General features: G+C 38.2%; 2 protein-coding genes across 5 annotated transcripts in view; one reads left to right on the forward strand and one right to left on the reverse strand.

Moving 5' to 3' along the window:
* LOC117238943 (protein eva-1) overlaps window positions 1–19,415 on the forward strand; it is a 336,187-nt gene that overhangs the window by 111,699 nt on the left and 205,073 nt on the right. The window contains exon 1 of one of the 4 annotated variants that reach the window (XM_033504148.1): window positions 2,144–2,191. The exons of 1 other annotated variant lie outside the window; for it this stretch is intronic. The gene's annotated coding sequence lies outside the window, so the exon portion shown is untranslated. Of the gene's footprint in view, window positions 1–2,143; window positions 2,192–19,415 lie in introns of those variants that run through there. 2 more of the 4 variants (XM_033504146.1, XM_033504150.1) reach the window with 2 other exon arrangements.
* On the reverse strand, window positions 14,381–16,605 carry LOC117238942. Its single transcript, XM_033504145.1, has 2 exons — window positions 16,367–16,605; window positions 14,381–16,327 (listed from the first exon to the last, which is right to left on the reverse strand). The coding sequence occupies exons 1-2, from the start codon at window positions 16,373–16,375 to the stop codon at window positions 14,483–14,485; spliced, it is 1,854 nt and encodes a 617-aa protein (XP_033360036.1). The 5' UTR covers window positions 16,376–16,605; the 3' UTR covers window positions 14,381–14,482.

A 19,415-nucleotide genomic window follows, 5' to 3' on the forward strand; every position in this document is an offset into this window, starting at 1 on the left:
TTAAAGTTCTACCATCTTTTTTTCCTTCCAGTAATCTGAGGAAGGTTGCAATCGTAAAATTAAAGCGGATTGTATTTATCCGAGGAAAATTAGAATCACTGAGAAAGAATTCGTTGAACCGTGATTGTTAGTACGTACACATAAATTCGAGGATTTATTAAACGTGCGAGAGAAGTGTCAGTTTTACAACGACTTCGTAAAATTCGAAGTCAATCGGCAGGTAGTAAAAGAGACCTGTGATCTAGATACGCGACATAGAATTTTTCACTTCGTACTCGGATAGTTTTATCGATGGGATTTAAAGAATTGTTTGATTGCTCTTTACAAATTGTTTGCACGGGACGAACTTTAACCCTGAATTCCTAAAAAGATTTATACTTCCTTTACTCGTAGACTAACAAATAAAAAGATACTACAACTAGAGTTGGCGAAATTGACTTTTAATAGGCTCAAATATAAACCTTCCTGATAACTTCTTCGACCGTAAGAGAATGAAAAGAAAATTATCACGAATGAACGCATCACGTCCTTTCTCGTTCCCAGCGATCTTCGTCTATCGTGAAGCAGAAGTTCGTTCGTCAGAAAGTGATTTCCAGAAAGCGGAACGAATTTTCTTAGGATCAGGACGCGTTTGATGTGACGAGGCAACGAAACCTCCAATTTTACTCCTTTTTGAATTCGTTACCCACATTCCCTGAAAGACTTGCCATCCACGAGATCCACGAAGATTCCAAACCTATAAATATACCTTCTCGTTACGGCCATTTTTGTAACTAACTCTGACTAAACAATACAATTAAGTGGTTCATTTTTCGAACACTTGTTTTTACCTCGTTTTCATTACGGTCATGTCTATTTATTGTTTAAAAACAATATTGTCAAATTTCAAAGAATTTCGTCATAAACTCTTATAATAATTTAATTGGTATTTAAATGTAACTGGAAGACTTAAAATAATTTATTCGTTTTTTTAATTGGAAAAAATTTATTAATAATATATTGTATTTTCTGTTTCAGGTAAGAGACTCTGATTATTATTCACGGATGCAATATTCATATAAAGTGCGTTATCGGAACAAGCCTTAACACTGTATGTAAAAAATTTATTGATCATGTTATATTTTTTAGTCAATTGATATTTTCTGTGACACGATGCTTGAAAGCTTCAATAAAAATTTAAAATCGAATCGAGAAAGGAAAGAGGGTAATGAGTAAGCTATATTGAAATAAATAATATGAAAATAATTTGTCATTAAAATATCTAATGTTGCGAAATTTATTAATCACCTAGATCGAGATAAAAAACTTGTGTTTTCAAATAGAACTTTCAACAGTTCCAACCTAATATATTTATTTTAATACTAATTACACAGTGATTAAGAATAAAGAATAAGTGCATTCTTGATATGAGAAACAATATTTTGTTAACAAAGCGTCTAAATTTCCTGGACTCGTTGAGAAATTCCAATAAACAATCAAAATAAATCGCTAAACGCACAATGAGATTAATGAAGCAGTTTTAATTAATCATAAAAAACAACTTTGACGCGCTGTAAATCCAGTCACCTTAACAATCACCAAAATTCATTATTGGCGCACACGTGCCCCAATTAACATGATTGCAATCGCTAATTGCTGAAACTTTTCTAATCCATCCGATGTCTCAACCGAATCCGCTAACCAGCAGAAGGAAACCATCAATCACGTCCCTATCGTTGTTGTCTAAAAATTTTCGAAGCAGTAGTATAGGAGTTTCGCGTGCACGAATGATCCATGAATCGACAATAGCGTGCACATATTATTAGCGCCGCTTGGCCGTACCAAATATAAAGTCGGGGCATGGCGGTGAAACGGAATTCCGGCCTTCGTAGTCATTCGCGAAAACACCATCAGTGCCTTCTCGGCATTTCACGCGGCACGATCGTCGCACCTAAGAGCTTCTCCCCTCTTTATTTCGCGGGAGAACTCTAGAGAACTCACGTCGAAATTGGCGGGAAAATTCCATCCATTCGCGAAAATGTGAGCAATTCTGTATAATCGATTCCTAGGAAAAGCGTTGATTGTTGGAAATTGTGAAACGTTAATTGTTATTGCGTAATTCGTGAATATTGAAAGTGTAGTTATGGATGAAGTGTGATATTTTGATTGAAATTTAGGGTTATTGGGGACACTGAAGAATTACGGAAAAATTGTAAGTTGACTAATATACTTTTGGCAACTTAGATCCTATATCTTTTTTTAATTTCGTTCCTGTGAATACTCTGTGGTAACTGATGGATTCTTAGAGTAAGGACAAGTGATGATGGTAGAGTTCAAAGTTTAATGTATTTTAATAAGTGATATTCGATAACAAAAGGACCGACTACAATATCGTCGCACGCCGACTCACACTCCGTATCCGCTCAACTGGCACTCTGCTTCTCGACTGACTCTCTGGCCGTTGTAGCACTCTATTGTCTTTTGCTAGGCCCACCGCACACGTGTTCTGCAGACGCTCGTAGCCAGGGTCACGTAGGTCTTTTCGGCGAAGCTATTTAGTTGAAGGACCCGGTAATGCATTGATGGAGCCGACAGCGCCTCGGCTCTCGCGACATTGTCTGTAGTTAGCTCGACGTTTCTTAGGTCCTTCTCCCCGATACTACAACTCTATTCCATAATTTTGCAATTTCGCAATATTTTTTATTAAGAATTAAGGATATCCTTTGAGAAAAGAGTCAGTTATAGACGATGTGTTTGTAATCGGATAAAATCGTCGTATTTCAGGAATCAGGAATCAAAATCACTTGTATCGCTTGCTGAATTTTTCTCGAGCTTTCTTAGCTGTCCAGTTCCTGAACTCCTTAAATAAAATATCTAGAATTCTCATAGATTACAGATAAGCATTATATATAAATTCTTATGATCATATTTTGTCACTGCTTATCCACGATTATTTAATCAATCAATAGTTAGAAGTTTTCAAAGAGATAGAGGTTATCACTAGAAATTTGTACTGTTACTAGTCTTTGTAATTTATTAGAACGTTAAATTGCACTAAACCCAAGAATTCCAGCAATCCTCAAATGTAGAATAAAATCGTTGCACAGTATTTTCTAAATAGCTGACCTATTAAGTTAGTTACAAATTCAAAGTAATAAAGAAAAAAACAAAAATTCGTCCGAGATTGTCCATTTAAAATTTTTTATACGTGTCACGTTTTCCCAATTTATTTTTCCCATAAAACGAAGAAGAAGAGGTAGAAAGCAAAAAAAGAGGATGCGATGCGTGTCATTCGCCCTGTTCTTTCTCCATCGCCTAAATCCACTCCCGATCGAATATTCGAAAAAACGTTCACCGTATAACTTCAGCCCCCGAAGTCACACGCTTGCACTCGCCAACGTTAATATCGCGACACCAGCAGCACCGATCCATACATATCGATGTATGAGATCGATAAATATTTATGTCGTGGCACACGAAATATTGATATCGTCCACGATTTAATGCATTCCACGCGAAGGAACCTCTCCAATCAACGAGTTTCCTCAGTTTTTTTCCAAAACGGTCCGCTTGACGATTCGCCTTTTTATTACTTTTTTCAATCGTTTGTCCGCTCGTCCATCGAAACTCGTTTGGAAATTTCTGCGATTCATCAACGCGGCTCATTTCCATTGCGTCGATCGCAATTTACTTCTCTTCTCCAACGATCGACGATAATTTCACAAGGTGCAAGTTGCGATTTAATCGCGTCCTTCGATCTGATTGAACAACAGTCCGATAAGAGGCGACAGGAGACCACCTATAGAAACGAAGACCGAGTTCGGTCAGTCTCTTAATGACCGTTTGTATCGTTTAATGAACGCCGGTGTTCAAGCTAAGGTGTAGTCCCTTGAGAGAAGATACATGTGTAGAGACGTTTTGGAAGCTGCCTTTCGACGTAGGCAATGCATATTTCGAATGACTGCAAAGCCATAGGGAGAGAGCTGAAGGGATCCAGTCGATGGAAGCTGATCTGAGACCCACCCCTCTCTCTCTCTTTCATCTCTTGAGAGACTTCTCTTAGGAAGATTATCAAGAAGAGACGAAGTTTCCTATATTACGTAACGAAGGGACATATGTAGAGGCATTTTGAAAACTGCATTTTAACTTATCTACGGATAATGCATGCTTCGAATGGTTGCAATGACACAGGGAGGGGATCGAAGAGTTTCAGTAACTGACCCGAAATAGGAGAAGATTATCAAAATGAGACGAAGCTTCCTATATCGTCAGGGACAAGAATGGTAAAGATCGAAGGAAGAAAGTATTAAGGACTGAAGAAAGAGAGAAATGAAACTAGCGGAGGAGTAGAGCAACCTCGATGTAACTCAAATGGAAGCGAAGAATCGAGTGTTTTTTCAGTTTCATTCCGTTTCATTGAAAATCGGTGCTGGTACGAGAATAGATGGAAAAGAACTGAGAACGTAGGACTCGACGAACGAAGGAAAATAAGAGAGACTGGCAAGCGAGAAAATAACAAAGGAGCTACTCTGAAAAACAAAGAAACTGTCAATGAATCTCGAAGAAAGAGGAGTATGGTTGGAATTTTGGAAGGAATGAGAGACCATCAGGGACGAAACGAACCGAGCGAAATAGTTTGCTTTGATAGAGACGTAGACAGAGGTAAATGCTTGCTAGCCAGGGCGAGCGGAGCACGGCTGGAAACAGTTGTCACTTCGTGATTAGGAGTTCAATAGCCCAGAAGTGCTATTACCACGAGACACGCTTCTGTGTCTACGTGGGTATGGATACATGTACACGGATGTGTGTGTGTGTGTGTAGACAGAGGTAGAGGAACAGAATGGTAGAGAGAGAAGGAACGTTTAGAGAACTTCAATGCAATTCTCAGGCGGGGTCTCAATATTCGTGAAGTCAGCCGCTTACGCATACTTGTGCAGTGTGCACGTTTGCTGAAAGCAAGTGGACCAATAGCCAGGGAAAGATGACTGTCGTGTTGAGGAACACGGATTCCACCGAGTAACTAGTCGCATCTTGGCCTCGCTATTATACTCGAAAGGCCGAATCCGTTTGGCCAAGTGTCCTTTGCCGCCGTCTATTGGCTGAACTACTGGCACAGAACTTTGGAACCGGCCAAGGATAAGACCGATAATTGGCTGGAGATGGATTCCGATTTTGCAGCTCCCCGATCGTGACCTGTTTGTTAACGAACTCGCTGTTCGAGTCTCTCTGGGGTGCAGTGAAAGCCGAATTTTTCAGGGCAAGGATTTCCAAGAGGCTCCGAATACTTTCCGATTGTGGATCCAGTAAAATGAAGCGTGAAACCTGAAGAATCTGATTTTTACAGTGAAAGGAATTACGAAGTAGGGAAAGTTAAGAGAATTGCTTTTAGTAAATTTGGGCGATGCGAGAAATTGTATTTGGAGAAGTTTGATTTCTTTTTATATAACTACTTATATGTGTATAGAATATGACTTTTATTTAAAAGTATATATCGTTTGCAATATCGTTATAATTAGATAGATTGTGATTTTATATGCATTTACAGAAAATTTGAAGGAGAAAAATTGTACAAAATGCACATAATATGAAATAGTATAGCATGCTTTCTATAATAGTAGTAACACAATTTTCGATCGAGATTCTACTTTTATAATTATGTTCTCAAACCTATGAATGTGCATAGAAATCCGCAGTATAGTAATGAATTTCAGATTTATTCATGGTTGTTAAGAATATCAAAGAGGTCACTAATTTCGTTACAAGAATTTACGAAAAAGTGGCTATGGAACGAACTCTGATGTTCCACTGGAAGCTAATACATAAATCATTCTGCTTATTGGACTTCAACTACAGTGAGCCACATCGCGACTCTTTCATCGAAATTTCATAACCGATATTCCCTCGTGACTTATTTGCGGTGATGAATCCAACAACGCGGTACTCTAGAATTCTCGATTCTACGATAAAGCCCGAATCCACAATAAGAAACCAGAATGACTTCTTTCCTCTCATCCAGTTTCGTTTGTCTCTTTTCTACCGTGCTGACACGCACCACATATAGCTTATCCAAGGAAGTATCTAATTGAAATTGAATTCTGTTTTTATGGAAATATGAAAAAACGTGTGTGTCTCTCTATGAGAACTAATATCGAAACCGCAAAGGCGGATATTGCTTCGAGATGCCTAAGTTCCCTAGAAGATGCCGCGCATCGCATCGGCGGGACGTAGGTGCCGTAATTCACTTGGAGTAAGATGGTTTATAACTTTTTAATTTATGAAACAAATTGTATAGTCACAATTGTAATTATTCTATAGCTTCAATGAACGTCAAATATAGAGAACATGGAAATATCATGCACAAAAATTATTGATACTGTCCTTAAAATAGGAGTTAAAATTTGTATAGGTCAGTTGACTGCTACTACATTTTTCATGAAATAGTCTTCTACGTATCGTGAAAACGTATTGCAGCAGAGAATAAAGCTATAGCTTAATTGATCTTCCTCCATTTTTGTCGCTACATGTAGACTAAATATTTTTTACACAATCCTTTAATTTGTCACTTACGTCGTTGTATCTTCAAGAATCGTTGAATCGTTTGCATGAAATTGTCAGCGATAGTTTTCGGTCAGAACAGCAGGTCGTAATAAATTGCTGGGAGTACAGGGGATGGGAAGTAATCTTTTATAATGGAACATTGGAAGTGGAACGAACAGTATCGGTGCACGAGTTGAAAGTTGAGCAGTATCTTGTTAAAGTTTTGGTGTTACATTTGGTGAAAGACAGTTGCAGCGAGGATCATTCGAAACTGCCTTATTTTGCTTGAACTACTTGTCGTAAATGTTCGTACAGAGATTAGTCGGGGAAATGGGGCGAACTTTCGCTGTTATTTCTTCGGTTGCATGAGCAAATCTATTCGAAAGTGGATTGATGCGCCATAAAAATCAAAGTTATAGTTTTCATTCGGTTCGATGAGTATTGGAGTGTTTATTTGAAAACGCATGTCAAATGTAATGTTTCTAATTCTAATCATTATCAACCAACTACAGATTAGACTTTTTTAAAAAGACTAACAGAATTTTTCTGATCTTTTAGCAGACTTATAGACGACTTTGAACTCTGTAATATTTCTGTCATAGATTAGGAAAAATATATGTCAATTTTATTATTTCTTACTGTTCCTTATTTTATATAATACTTTATTTTCTAACACAAATATATTATAAGTACTATAACTAGTAGTAATATAACTTCATCGCTTAAATAATCAGTTTTTTAAATTTTGTTGGTGCTAGGAGTAGGTAAAGACGTGAAATCCGTTAATATGAAGAAGATTCTACAGTATTAAGAATCAAGTTCCAAAGTCGGAAGATTTAAAAGAATCCAATCCAAATTAAATTTGAAGTTTAATCGTTGTAACGAAACTGTTTAAATCGAACTTCTTTATGCCGCATTTCTTCTTCTGAAAAATAACTTAAAAAAACTTATTCAAACTCTCCGAATGATTTACTAAACGCGAGGGATTCAAAGTTCTGTGCACAATATTTTAAAATCAAGTGAAAGATCCTCTCTGGTACGAGATCTTGTTCGGGAACGTTTTAAAATAGAATTTATTGCTGGTGCTTGATCGAGTAACAAGAAAGGCGTGTCCAATTCTCAATTCAATCCCAATTTGACGATTACCGACTTCATTAAATTGTCTAATTTCACGAACGGCGAACCAGCTGGAAAAAGAAATTGAAACAGCTGTGGTAAGTCCCTTAACACCTCGAGCTCAATTGCGAGGGAGTCAATTGGCGAACGATTTGAATTGGCGGGGAAATCGAATATCCAGGTTATCGTGATTGATTACGGATCACCGCTTCTTCTTCGACCTTCTTTCTACTTTAGCTTCGTCTATTTTCTGTCTTTTCTACGTTATATTCGTTGCCTCTTCCTTGGTATTTCATGCCTCTACGTTCTCGCCATTTGTTCTCGTTATTCTCACGAAAGGATTCGCAAAACAGATGCAATTTGAAATCTGACCAATTTCGAAGTTCTATAATACATTATACATGTTTTAATAGATGTTAATATTAATTTTTTGATTATAATATTGAAGTTCATGGTCCAAACAAGAAACAGAAATCAATACTAAAAGCTACAGGATCCTCATCGCAGATTATTTTCTCTCGAACATTCTCGAAACATTTCTCACTCATGCTCTACTGAAAAAGAATAATGCTCTAATAAAAGAAATCTTTCTAAATCCAAACTAAAGAAAATAGAGATAACTGCGATCATCAATCAACTCCAGAAATATTGGACACCAATAACCTTATAACAGCACAACATCACCAATCAACGATCGGAAGGGTACGAGCTTTTTCATGACGCAATAACTTCAACAATAATGAACCGACGATCCATCAACTCTGTTCTTCATAGTTCGATCCTTGTCTTATGCACAAGGGGAGACGAAGCATAAGGCAAGGGGTTGCTTGCAAAACAAGAGCGTGCAAGCCGCCCAATACACTCGAACTGATTTGCTCTTACGCCTGAAAACGTGTTTAGTCGCTGTAGGGATTTTTAATCGAGAAAAGAAAGACTTTGATGACGATGTCTGGCGTTCAAATTGACATAATCCGGACTCGTAGCGTAAAGGGGATCCTCTAGGTCTTTGTACTCCTTTTTTTCACAAGTACAGCCCTTGAATACTGGAGATTTTTTAATTCCTAGGACTGCTACGCAACACGTCTCCGTCATTGATTTTCCCTTGACTTTTGACGAGTGTCGCAGACGAGTAGGAATTAACTTCTGAAATTTAATCCACTCTCAAGGCTTTTGGCCGGGATTACCTTCGTTTTGGGCGCATCTGTTGCTCGAGAGTACCTTTAACATCCCTATTCTAACGGAATAGGGTTCACAGCATTTTATAGTTTCGTCGACTATCTGTATTTTTGGCTGTATTTTTTACTGCGTGACGTGCCTGATGAGATGATGAGACTGATGATGTGACGTAGAAAGCATAGATTATTTTGGATGGTAACTTTACTATTTTTAAAGACGATTTATGCAAAAAGCATGACGTTATTTGTCAATTCTCTTTCACAGAGTCTAGACTTTATTCTTTATTAAAATCAATGTCTCGACTTTAAAACCTCTCTATTAAAATTTTCAAGGAGAACTCGGGCTCTGTGCTATTTATTTTTCATGAGTAAAGTAGTGTGTGAAAGTAATATGAGATCTTTGAAGATCTAAAACAGGTACCAGAAAGTACACACTGAGCTATGGATCATTACGATATTTACATCCACCTCTCAATCTTTTTCAAATTTAAGCTACCAAATCGCGTAGGACGACAATTATAGCATTTTGTTTGTCTAATAAATTTTATTTAAAAACATACTATTTTATTTAAAAACTGCTATCAAATTCGATAGTAATGTATCTATTGTATTACTTTTAGAATAATTCATAGACCTGCAAATCTTTACTATCACGTATAACACAAATCAAGCTGTGTTCATGAGGGATTATCCTTTAATTCTGATTTCTAAGATCCAGAACAAACAGCAGAATCACAGACCGGTGTTTGAAATCGATTTTGAATTGATCGCGGTCAATGCGCCAAAATCGAGGCATTCTGAAGAATGTCCCAAGGGTGCTTTTCCATTCTTTTCTCTAGTGGCTGAAGGATGAATATCACGGCTTTCTAGCCTTCTGTACCCCTTGCAAGTTGACGCCCGAGTCACGAAGCCATCTGTTACAGTTCGTCGAAGTTTCACCCGCGGAAGATCGTATTTATTCGCACGGGAGGAAAGAAGAAGAAAGGAATCTCGTATTTTTCACGAACGGATGAAGAGTTTCGAGAAGTTTGAAGTGCACGACCGATTTGTCTATCCTCCCTTACGGATTCTTCCATGACCCAAAGAACGTTTTGATCGTAATTTTTGATGATTATGATCTATGACTTGATTCGGGGTAATTGAAAGCAGTGGTCGAGGGAGAAAAGCCTGATGATTATTTTATGTTTAATGAAGGAATTAGGCGAGATTACGTTAGAAGTTATCTGGAGTTTAGGTGATATTTCATGGATAAATGGAGTGCGGGATAGTATTTAGCCTATATTGCCTGTGTTGGTTGGTTTATGTAGGCACTAGATAGTTCACGAAATATGTAGAACGATAAAGACTGTGTTTCGTAAACTGAAATTCCTCGGAATTAATTAACGCTTTTGCTAATAGGATGTGGTTAAAGTATCCGATACTGTTCATAATTACTGAGAATTTGTACTCGAAAATTTGCAATAGATAGAGTAGGTAATCAATACTGGATTTATTATTAATATACATTTTAGATAACTTTGACAGCGTTAAGGTATTTAATAAATTCACTTTTTATTATTAAATAATTTCACTTACGATGTTAATTAGTATTCTATCTCTTTTTAATGAGAATTAAACTAAATCTATTAATTTTATCAATAGAGGACGAATAATCATTTTTGAACAGTACATATTTTGATTATTAAATATTCTTGTTCGTGGAACACGAAGCCAAACTTTTTATCATGTTATTCCCATGAAAATAAATTTAGCTTCGATAGACTGTCATAAAAAACTTACTACAAGTAATTTCATACGTAGCACAAATTGATTTATCTAAATCGTTTCGTTGGCGTTGCGGGAAAGTTGCAGCCGGGACTAAAAGTTGAAATTAAACCTTTCCTGTCTGTGATTAAAGGAATTCTTCCGCGTAAAACCGATTAATTTTATTCACGTGTGAACTCGCCGCTTTAAATCACACGATCCAATGCACCTGATACAATTTCTTCCGCGTTAGATTACCTAAAATTTATGAGAAGACCAGACAAATAAATTACCATTAAATACTATTGACATAATTCTAATAACTATGCGTTTAACAAGCAAAGCGTTCATATTAATATCGTTATTTGTTTAAAACCTTCAATTTATATTTAGTCTGACCATCTATCGTTAATAACAATATTTTATATATAATAATATTTTATATATGATTTTATGTCATGAATATAGATACGAATATTATATTATAATTTTTTATTGAGAAAGTTCGATAATATCGAAGACTTGGGACTTTGTGTGCGGAAACTCAAAGATCGACATGACACGGTAATGCGAGTGGGGTCTCTGCTAATGCTGTCACGTCACGTCACGTCACGCCTTCCAGGTGGCCCGAACCGAGTGACCTGTCGATGACAGCTTTTCTATCGCTGACGCGCGACGCGATGCCTATAAGATCGAAATTAACCCCTGTAACGCGTCAATTCACCCCTTTGCCCAGAATTCATTCCGCTCGATTAACTTTGAACCTGCGATCCAAGAGGATTTGAAAGTAGGGCACGTCGATCTTCGCCTGTCTCTCGAAACAGTTAAGTTTCATTCGCTTTGGATATGTGGGAAAAATCTTATTATGTCGTTTCGACTCTAATTTCTTGCACTTGTCACATTATTACTAATTTCTCTTTGTTTGTGACAAAATATTTTGCCTAGAAATGGAGATAGGTAAGAGGTTCTTAAAATTTGTTTACTCAAGGATCCATTAGCAATGATTAAACTTTTGTCTTTTGTGATAATTCTATTGTCTTTTTAAAACGAAGGATTTTACGTAATTTAATTTACGAAAGATTAACACGATTATCTGGGACTATTCAGAATTTTAAATATGAAGGAAGTCTATGTCTGAAATATTACTAATATATAAACATTATATACAATATATAAACATTGCTAATAATAACAAACATATTACGAATGAAAAATGTGAATATTGTGTTGAGAGAGCGCACTTATGACATAAATTAGTATTTGTATATACAAGAAAATACGGCACTATATTTTGCTGTTTCACGCGCAAATTTTTTATCTGCATGAGTAATAATAAAAATGAAAAATGTGCACCGACGAAAATTTTCACATCGTTGCAGGATAAAATGAAAAATAATATTAACTTTTAAATATCAATTCTTATTTCAGTTACTAACTAAAAGTTATCGTTATATTTCTTACTCTAACATAATTTGTTTAATTTTATAGAAATTCGATATGCTAACATATTTCAACTATTTTAGAGTAGAATTTAATAGATACACTTCATAAATAGATATATTGTACAATAGGTATATACTCAATAGATTATAGATAATGTAATATATTAATAGATATTTCTCAAAATAAAAGAGAAGCTACACATAAGTAAAGAAATATACACATACTTAATGCTACATACAACCGAAAAAAATTTGCCCTTCTTATCGCTAAACATAGGACAAACAGTTTCTACACGGTCCACAAGTCAACATCGTTTAACTTGCCACTTGCTTCGTTGATACTTCATCCTAGTACAGCAGTATTCGCCAAATATTCGGAAAGAAAACGTTCTATCGGATCGAAGATCAGGGAAGAAAGCAAGAGGGTTGTTTCCCTTGTCGGTGATTGAGACGGTGTCCTGGTGAACAGCGTCAATATTTATACAATTTATATCAAGGAAGAATGCTACGTGGAAGATCTTTATTATTTCAGGCATATAAAAAGCTGGCAGATCAGTTCACTAACCGTAACGTCTTTTTTTTTACCTGGATTATTATCTAGTGAATGGAGACTACGAGTCTATAAATCGAAAGAAACGTCGATGCACCCTGTGTGGTAAATTTCCATGAATAGAATGCTGATCGAAAGTGTCGGTGTCACTCGTTGGGATTGTCATAAGATTCTTCTTCATGCAAAAATTTAAACATTTGAGTTTTTAAAAATTTAAATAAGAATTTGAGAATGTATAAATTGTATTATTCACCTATCTCTTCTCTTCTCAAGAGTTCTCTTATCTCAAGAGGATGATACAAATAATAGTAAACTCTGAGGCAAATTTCAGAACCAGTATTTATAACAACATCAAAATTCATTATCGTTCACGCACTTTTCATTTTACGAAGTTGATCAAAATGGCTTCTGAACGGCTCATACATGACATGAAATCGATAATCGTCAGTTGTAATAGCGTAAGATAAAGCTTTCAAAATCCCCTAATAACATTTCACATTAACAAATGTGAAATAAATGAACATAAATACGACCAAAACGTCATTCCCTTGAAACCACAACAGAATGTGTGCATTAAAAAGGTATCAAGCAAAAGTGGCACGTTCGAAAAATCAATGTATCACCATTCGTAATTTAAATTAAATATAATACGAGAATCCTGGTTACGTCCGGTGTACATTTATCGGCAATATATATGATGGAGAATAATGCGAGTCGGGTCACTGTTTAATATGTTTAATGCACTCCGCCTGCTGGAATCCTGGTAACTTTTAATCTCATTAGGGAGAGCGCGTCTCCGCGAATACGTCATAGTAATGCCTCAAGGGACGAGTTCTCTAAGCAGTGAATTACTCGCTCTCTAAAAGCACGGGGTAGGGCTCACTTTCCCGCTCCAATGAAGAACAAGAAAGCCTCGTTCTCTATTTCGCCCTTTTTTTCCTGGTCCACCATAGTTCGTGCGGCCGATTTTATAACGTTGAATCGCGGTCGAAATTAATGTCACGACGTTCTACCTGCAACCAGAATTTCTCCTACTTTTATGTCTTTTTTAAAGCGCTTTGTTGTCCCTTATATTCCTTTTTCTAAGTGTGAAATTGTACTTTATCTGAAAGAAAAATAACGAAGAGAGAGGTTTAGTGCGAGTTACAGCTTCCTTCATAGAATCAGTTAATAAGAGCTCATTTCAGTTTAATGACACTTCGTTTATATTTCTAGCGTGGCAAGGAAACCGTACTTCGTTTTACGGGACTGATGCTGGAACTTTAGATGGTTTCTTTTTAGGTTCATCATATTTGTGATGAAGTTTGTGCATAATGATTATACGCGAAATTTAATAATACGCTCGGTAATATAGCAGATTTTTTCATTTTGTGTATGAATACAAATTTGAGAAAATTATTGATTAAAAATATTGCGTATCAAATACATCATTTTAAGTAATGTAATATCGTGATATAATGTGTTTACAAAGAGTGGACAATAGAGATGTTAATCAGACAGAAAAAGACGATTGTTGTTCAACCCGAACTATTCACGCCAAACGCACAGAAAACAGCGCAAACCAGACTCTCTCGGCAACGCCACTCGCAACCTCTGTCTCCGCTCAACTCGCACTCGGCTCCTCGGCTCGCACTCTGCTTTTCTAATCACACTCTGTTTTTCGACTGACTCATCGTTCCTTTGTCTTTTTCTTAGCCCCACCACGCACGTGCTCCGCAACCGCTCGTAGTCAAAGTCACGTAGGCCTTTTTTTGCGTAACCTATTCGACCGAAAGACCGACGATACATTGTTGGGCCTGTCGGTGCTTCGACTTTCTGGCGACATTGTTTATAGTTCGCCCGATATTTCTTAGGCCTTTCGTCCACGATACTACACTCGGCCATCCTGCAATAACATCTGCCCTCAGATGTTGCCTTCTATCTCGCTGTCATCAGATGCGTCACTTTCGGCGTTTAGGACCCAGGGCTTCATGAAATCTAGGTGTGTGCGGGTCCTTCCTTCGGTACTGCTTCGCACGCTTTCTTCTTTTCTTGTAATTTCGCAGGTTCCCTTCTAGCTTACCTATGTTTCGTTCGGTTAGGCTACAGTCAAGGCAGTTGGATACCACGTGTTCGACCTTTTCGCGTAACCCCTTGAACCAGAAGTCCTTCTTGACCATAGCTTCTGTTTTGGTAACCTCGAAATGCCCACGCTCGTGCGCTTGCCTGACTACTTGAGCCCGCATCGCCTTCGATACTACTATTAGCACATCGTCCTTACACTCCTTATACAAAATATTGTTTCTTACTACCTGCCCATCGGCCTGACTGCACGTTGCGGCGTCCAAAATCCTACGGACTTCAATGTCCTTGTTCTGTGCCCTTCTCAACCGTGCAATCAGCCCGTCTTCACTCTCCGTTACATACATAGTGCTCGGCAGGGGGTTCCTACTCGGAGCATCTACATGCTGCATACTTTTCTCCGGCCGATGACACACCTGATACTTAAACTCGCCTAGTAACAAGGCCCATCTAGCCACACGCACACACAAATCTTTCTTTCTAACTACACCTATCGGACTCGCATACTCCGAGTCTGACGATTTGATGACACCCTCGTTTGTCCACACTTCCCTCAGATCATCTTCTTCCTTTCTTTCCGACGGCGCCAGTCTTCGCGGTCTTCGCGCTACCGGTTTGTCGCTTTTCAGAACTATTTTCGCGGTTATCCCGACGTCTCTCTTCTTCTCCGGCCTATACCCTTTAATAATATCCCGAATGGCTTCACGGTAATGAGGTTCTCGTACATGCGACAAGTCGATCTCGTCGGATTGTTCTATCGCGTTTACCCTCAGTACATCCGGCGCGTCCTCGTGACCGTCGGTCTGGTCGTCGAGTCGCAAAAATGTCACCTCGCCCCGTTTGACTCGCAACTCTACCTGGTCTAAAAAATCGGTACCTAAGAGTAGACTGTGTCTTGTCATTACCTTATTCGAGACAACATGCAGGGTGACAGTAAAGTCGTACCCGTCGACCGTCATTACCCTTGTAAACTCGCCCCAGGTACTATTGCCAGCGGAACCAAAACCATCAAACCTAAGTTTGCAGTTTCCCAGAGGTGGTGATCCTAACCTCGCATACTCATCCGCTCGTATGAACGTAAAGTCACTACCTGTATCCACTAGTGCCACAAACCTACAATCATCTATCGCCACTTCTTTCACATACTTCCCTTTTTCGGATCTTGACACTACGCAAGTCTCCTTCGGTCGTGCCGTACACCTCGCTGCAATATGTCCAAATCCGCTGCACTCGGAACACCTAACATCTTCTCCCCTCTCCGGACACTTAACCCTTAGATGATCCTCACTACCGCAAATGAAGCATCTTCTTTTCTTCATTGCGTCTACAGATTGACTGGGCTTCCCGTTCTTCTGGGTTTTAGCCGGCTTCACAATCGACTTTGTTCTGCGACTCTTCTGCTCTTCGTACATCACTAACCTCTTCCTCAACTCTTTGATTGACGTCGCGCCGTATAATATAGCCTTATTGTTCTCGTCGTCTATTATTCCATCCACTATGTATTCCACCTTTGCTTCCTCCTCCATGTCCACATGGCTGGCTATTTCGAGCATACGGTACATGTAAGCCAAACATGCTTCATCACTCTCCATTTTCGTTTCTTCAAGTTTCTGATGAACTTGCCCACTGTTGACTTTCCTCGAAAATTCTTTCACTAGCCCCCTCTTCAACTCATGCCAAGTTCTGGCATGACACTCGAAGCTCGCGAATATTTTCGCTGATCCCTTCAGCAGCTTCCTGGCGTAGACTGCCTTCTGCCCGTCCGACCACATGCACGTATCAGCGACTTCCTCGAACGACTCGAACCATCGTTCGACATTTTCACCTCTGTTGCCACTAAACGACTCTAGTGCATCTTCGACGTCTCTAAAACTCAGTGTCGAACCAACGCATGCCCTTCGACAACATTCGGCACGGTCCTGATGCACCCTTCGCGTATCTTTCTTGTATCCCCTTGCGTTTTTCTTGTCCTCTTCATCCTCACTTTCGTCGTCGCTTTCTTCTTCCGACGATATGTCGTTACCATCCATGGCCGCTTGTAGCCGTGCGCGTAATTCTACTTTTCTTCCCGTCGTTTTTAAACCCAAACTAGCGAGGCGCTCCTTCAACTCCTTCGTATTCATTTTCTCAACATCTTCATCTTCGTTACAATCACGCTCAGCTCTCTGTACGTTTCCTAGATCTCGTTGACCGGTTAGCTCTTCACCGCCCGTCGATCCCTTACGATACGATTGTCCAGCCCTACACGCCCGATTCAGTCTTGCAATCAGCACTGACCTCGCACCCGATATAGGGAGGTTCATTCGCGCGAGCTTACTCCTCAGCTCCTCCAGCGTCGAACCCTCTTCACCCGACAATCGCTCGTCCCCGATGTTTGCCATTTTTTACACTACACGAACTTAAACAGTCAACGATATCGTCTTTTACCGCACCGCGTACCGGTAAATTCACAACTAGCTCGAATAGCTCTGTTAAACCGTTTCGTTTTCTGTCTTGTCCAATCCCAGCTGAGCCCCCAAAAAATGTAATATCGTGATATAATGTGTTTACAAAGAGTGGACAATAGAGATGTTAATCAGACAGAAAAAGACGATTGTTGTTCAACCTGAACTATTCACGCCAAACGCACAGAAAACAGCGCAAACCACACTCTCTCGGCAACGCCACTCGCAACCTCTGTCTCCGCTCAACTCGCACTCGGCTCCTCGGCTCGCACTCTGCTTTTCTAATCACACTCTGTTTTTCGACTGACTCATCGTTCCTTTGTCTTTTTCTTAGCGCACCACGCACGTGCTCCGCAACCGCTCGTAGTCAAAGTCACGTAGGCCTTTTTTTGCGTAACCTATTCGACCGAAAGACCGACGATACATTGTTGGGCCTGTCGGTGCTTCGACTTTCTGGCGACATTGTTTATAGTTCGCCCGATATTTCTTAGGCCTTTCGTCCACGATACTACAGTAATAATGTTCATTTCGACACAATGTCCACTGCTTTGTCTGTCTTTCTAAATCACTTTGTCTAAATGAGCAGAAAGTAGAATGCAACAAGTGTGTCAACTGCACTACTTAAATAAAAGAACCGCAATGTGTGCGTCGATAGAAGCAAATGTGTTTTATCATATAAAAATAAAAGAATACGAATTATAAAAAGATACCGCAAAAATAATTTAACCTAAATCCTTATTGACCGCTTATGATCCAATTGTGGGTTAGGAATATTTTCCATTTCTTTTTTTAAACATTACGATATTGATAATGTTAAAAAGTGACAAACTTGCATGGTAACATTTATTATTCATTTATTAGTTCGAATTATTTGCGAAAATTCCAGGAATAAAAGGGAACGTCTCGTAGAAGATTTTAGTGGAAACCACTAGAGCAGTTTCCTTCTATCGACGTTTCTATTATTTCGCTCGAAATTCCGGATATTCGTGGCGCTCGAGCAATGAAAATGGACGTGTGAAATTTTCGCGGAACGTAATCAACGAGACAATCTGTACCTCGACGTGAAACCAACATCGGCTGTACCGGCATCATTTTCAACTGTATCGACATCGTACACTAATGTCTTCTCAATCGCACCAAGGAAAACGCGCAATATAATTATTGTCAACAATAATTTAACTTTGATTTTCTTCTCCCCTTACTTGGATTTTATAAACATTAATTACTATACTTTGTAGTTTGAAAAGGTATCCCGGAGTTAAAATAGCAGCAAATGGCTTCACAATATTGATTCAATTAAAATTATTAATTAAATATTGAATAATTCATTTAAAAGCTTGAAATCCGATATTGAAAGTCGAAAATTGGAATTTAGGGATTGGAAACTTGAGTAATTGAAAATTGAAGATTTGATATACATTTGAAAGAAAACTTTACTTGGTTTTCACTTAATTTCTCTATTAAGAATTTCGTTATAAATAGAAATTACGATACTCCTCCCTATCTCTTTCCTGTAATTATAGAAAGATTACTAAAGCTTACATATTATCTACAATCCCTACGTACGCTAAAACACCGAGAAAGATCAATAATGTGCAAATTGAGGATTCCAGTAGAGCATCACTGAACGCATGACGAAAATTTACACAGAATCAAATTACGGATTCGAACAACGCATAGTCATCTCGTCTCGTAATCCTATTACCAAAGTTAGCCCATTAAATCTTTCGTTACTCCAAATATTCGGAAGAGCCGAAAAACAAGAACGCATTAAACGTGATTATCGTGGGTGCCGGATGCAGGCGTACGAAACTAAAAGATTTTAACGCGTTCGCGTTATTCTTCGTTACTCTCAAATGGTTTTCTTCCGTTTACATTGTAATCATGGACTGAAAAACGCACGAAGTAAGGACAATGTGCATTTACGAGGTGTGGAAAATTTGATAAAATAGCTACGCATTATCGAGCAGCGTATTCCCATATCCATTTGTAACTCACTTTTTCGTTAATCTTTAACATTAGCTTAATGTCGAATGATTCGTTAATTAATGAAAATAAATGTTTAGTGCAAATTAGAGAAAAATGTATTAATATACTTCTCCTGTATTTCCACGGCGAATTATTCTATATTATCGTACGGTATATATTTAGCAGGTCCATTTATCTCAATGGCATATATTTTTATAAAAATCAGAAAATACAGGAGGAAATATTCTCGTGTACAAATAAACATTTCAATATGTCTCGTGCATACGTGGTAAATCAACGTTGAAACAACACGGAATTATATGTTTCGCAATATTGGGATTGCAAAAAAAAAAACGTTTCGAAGCTAGTCGAATATTTTTCATGTATTTAGAAGCTTTGG

The sequence above is a fragment of the Bombus vosnesenskii genome, unplaced genomic scaffold (assembly GCF_011952255.1).
Source record: "Bombus vosnesenskii isolate JDL3184/JDL3185 unplaced genomic scaffold, Bvos_JDL3184-5_v1.1 scf7180000013788, whole genome shotgun sequence".
Lineage (NCBI taxonomy): Eukaryota > Metazoa > Arthropoda > Insecta > Hymenoptera > Apidae > Bombus > Bombus vosnesenskii.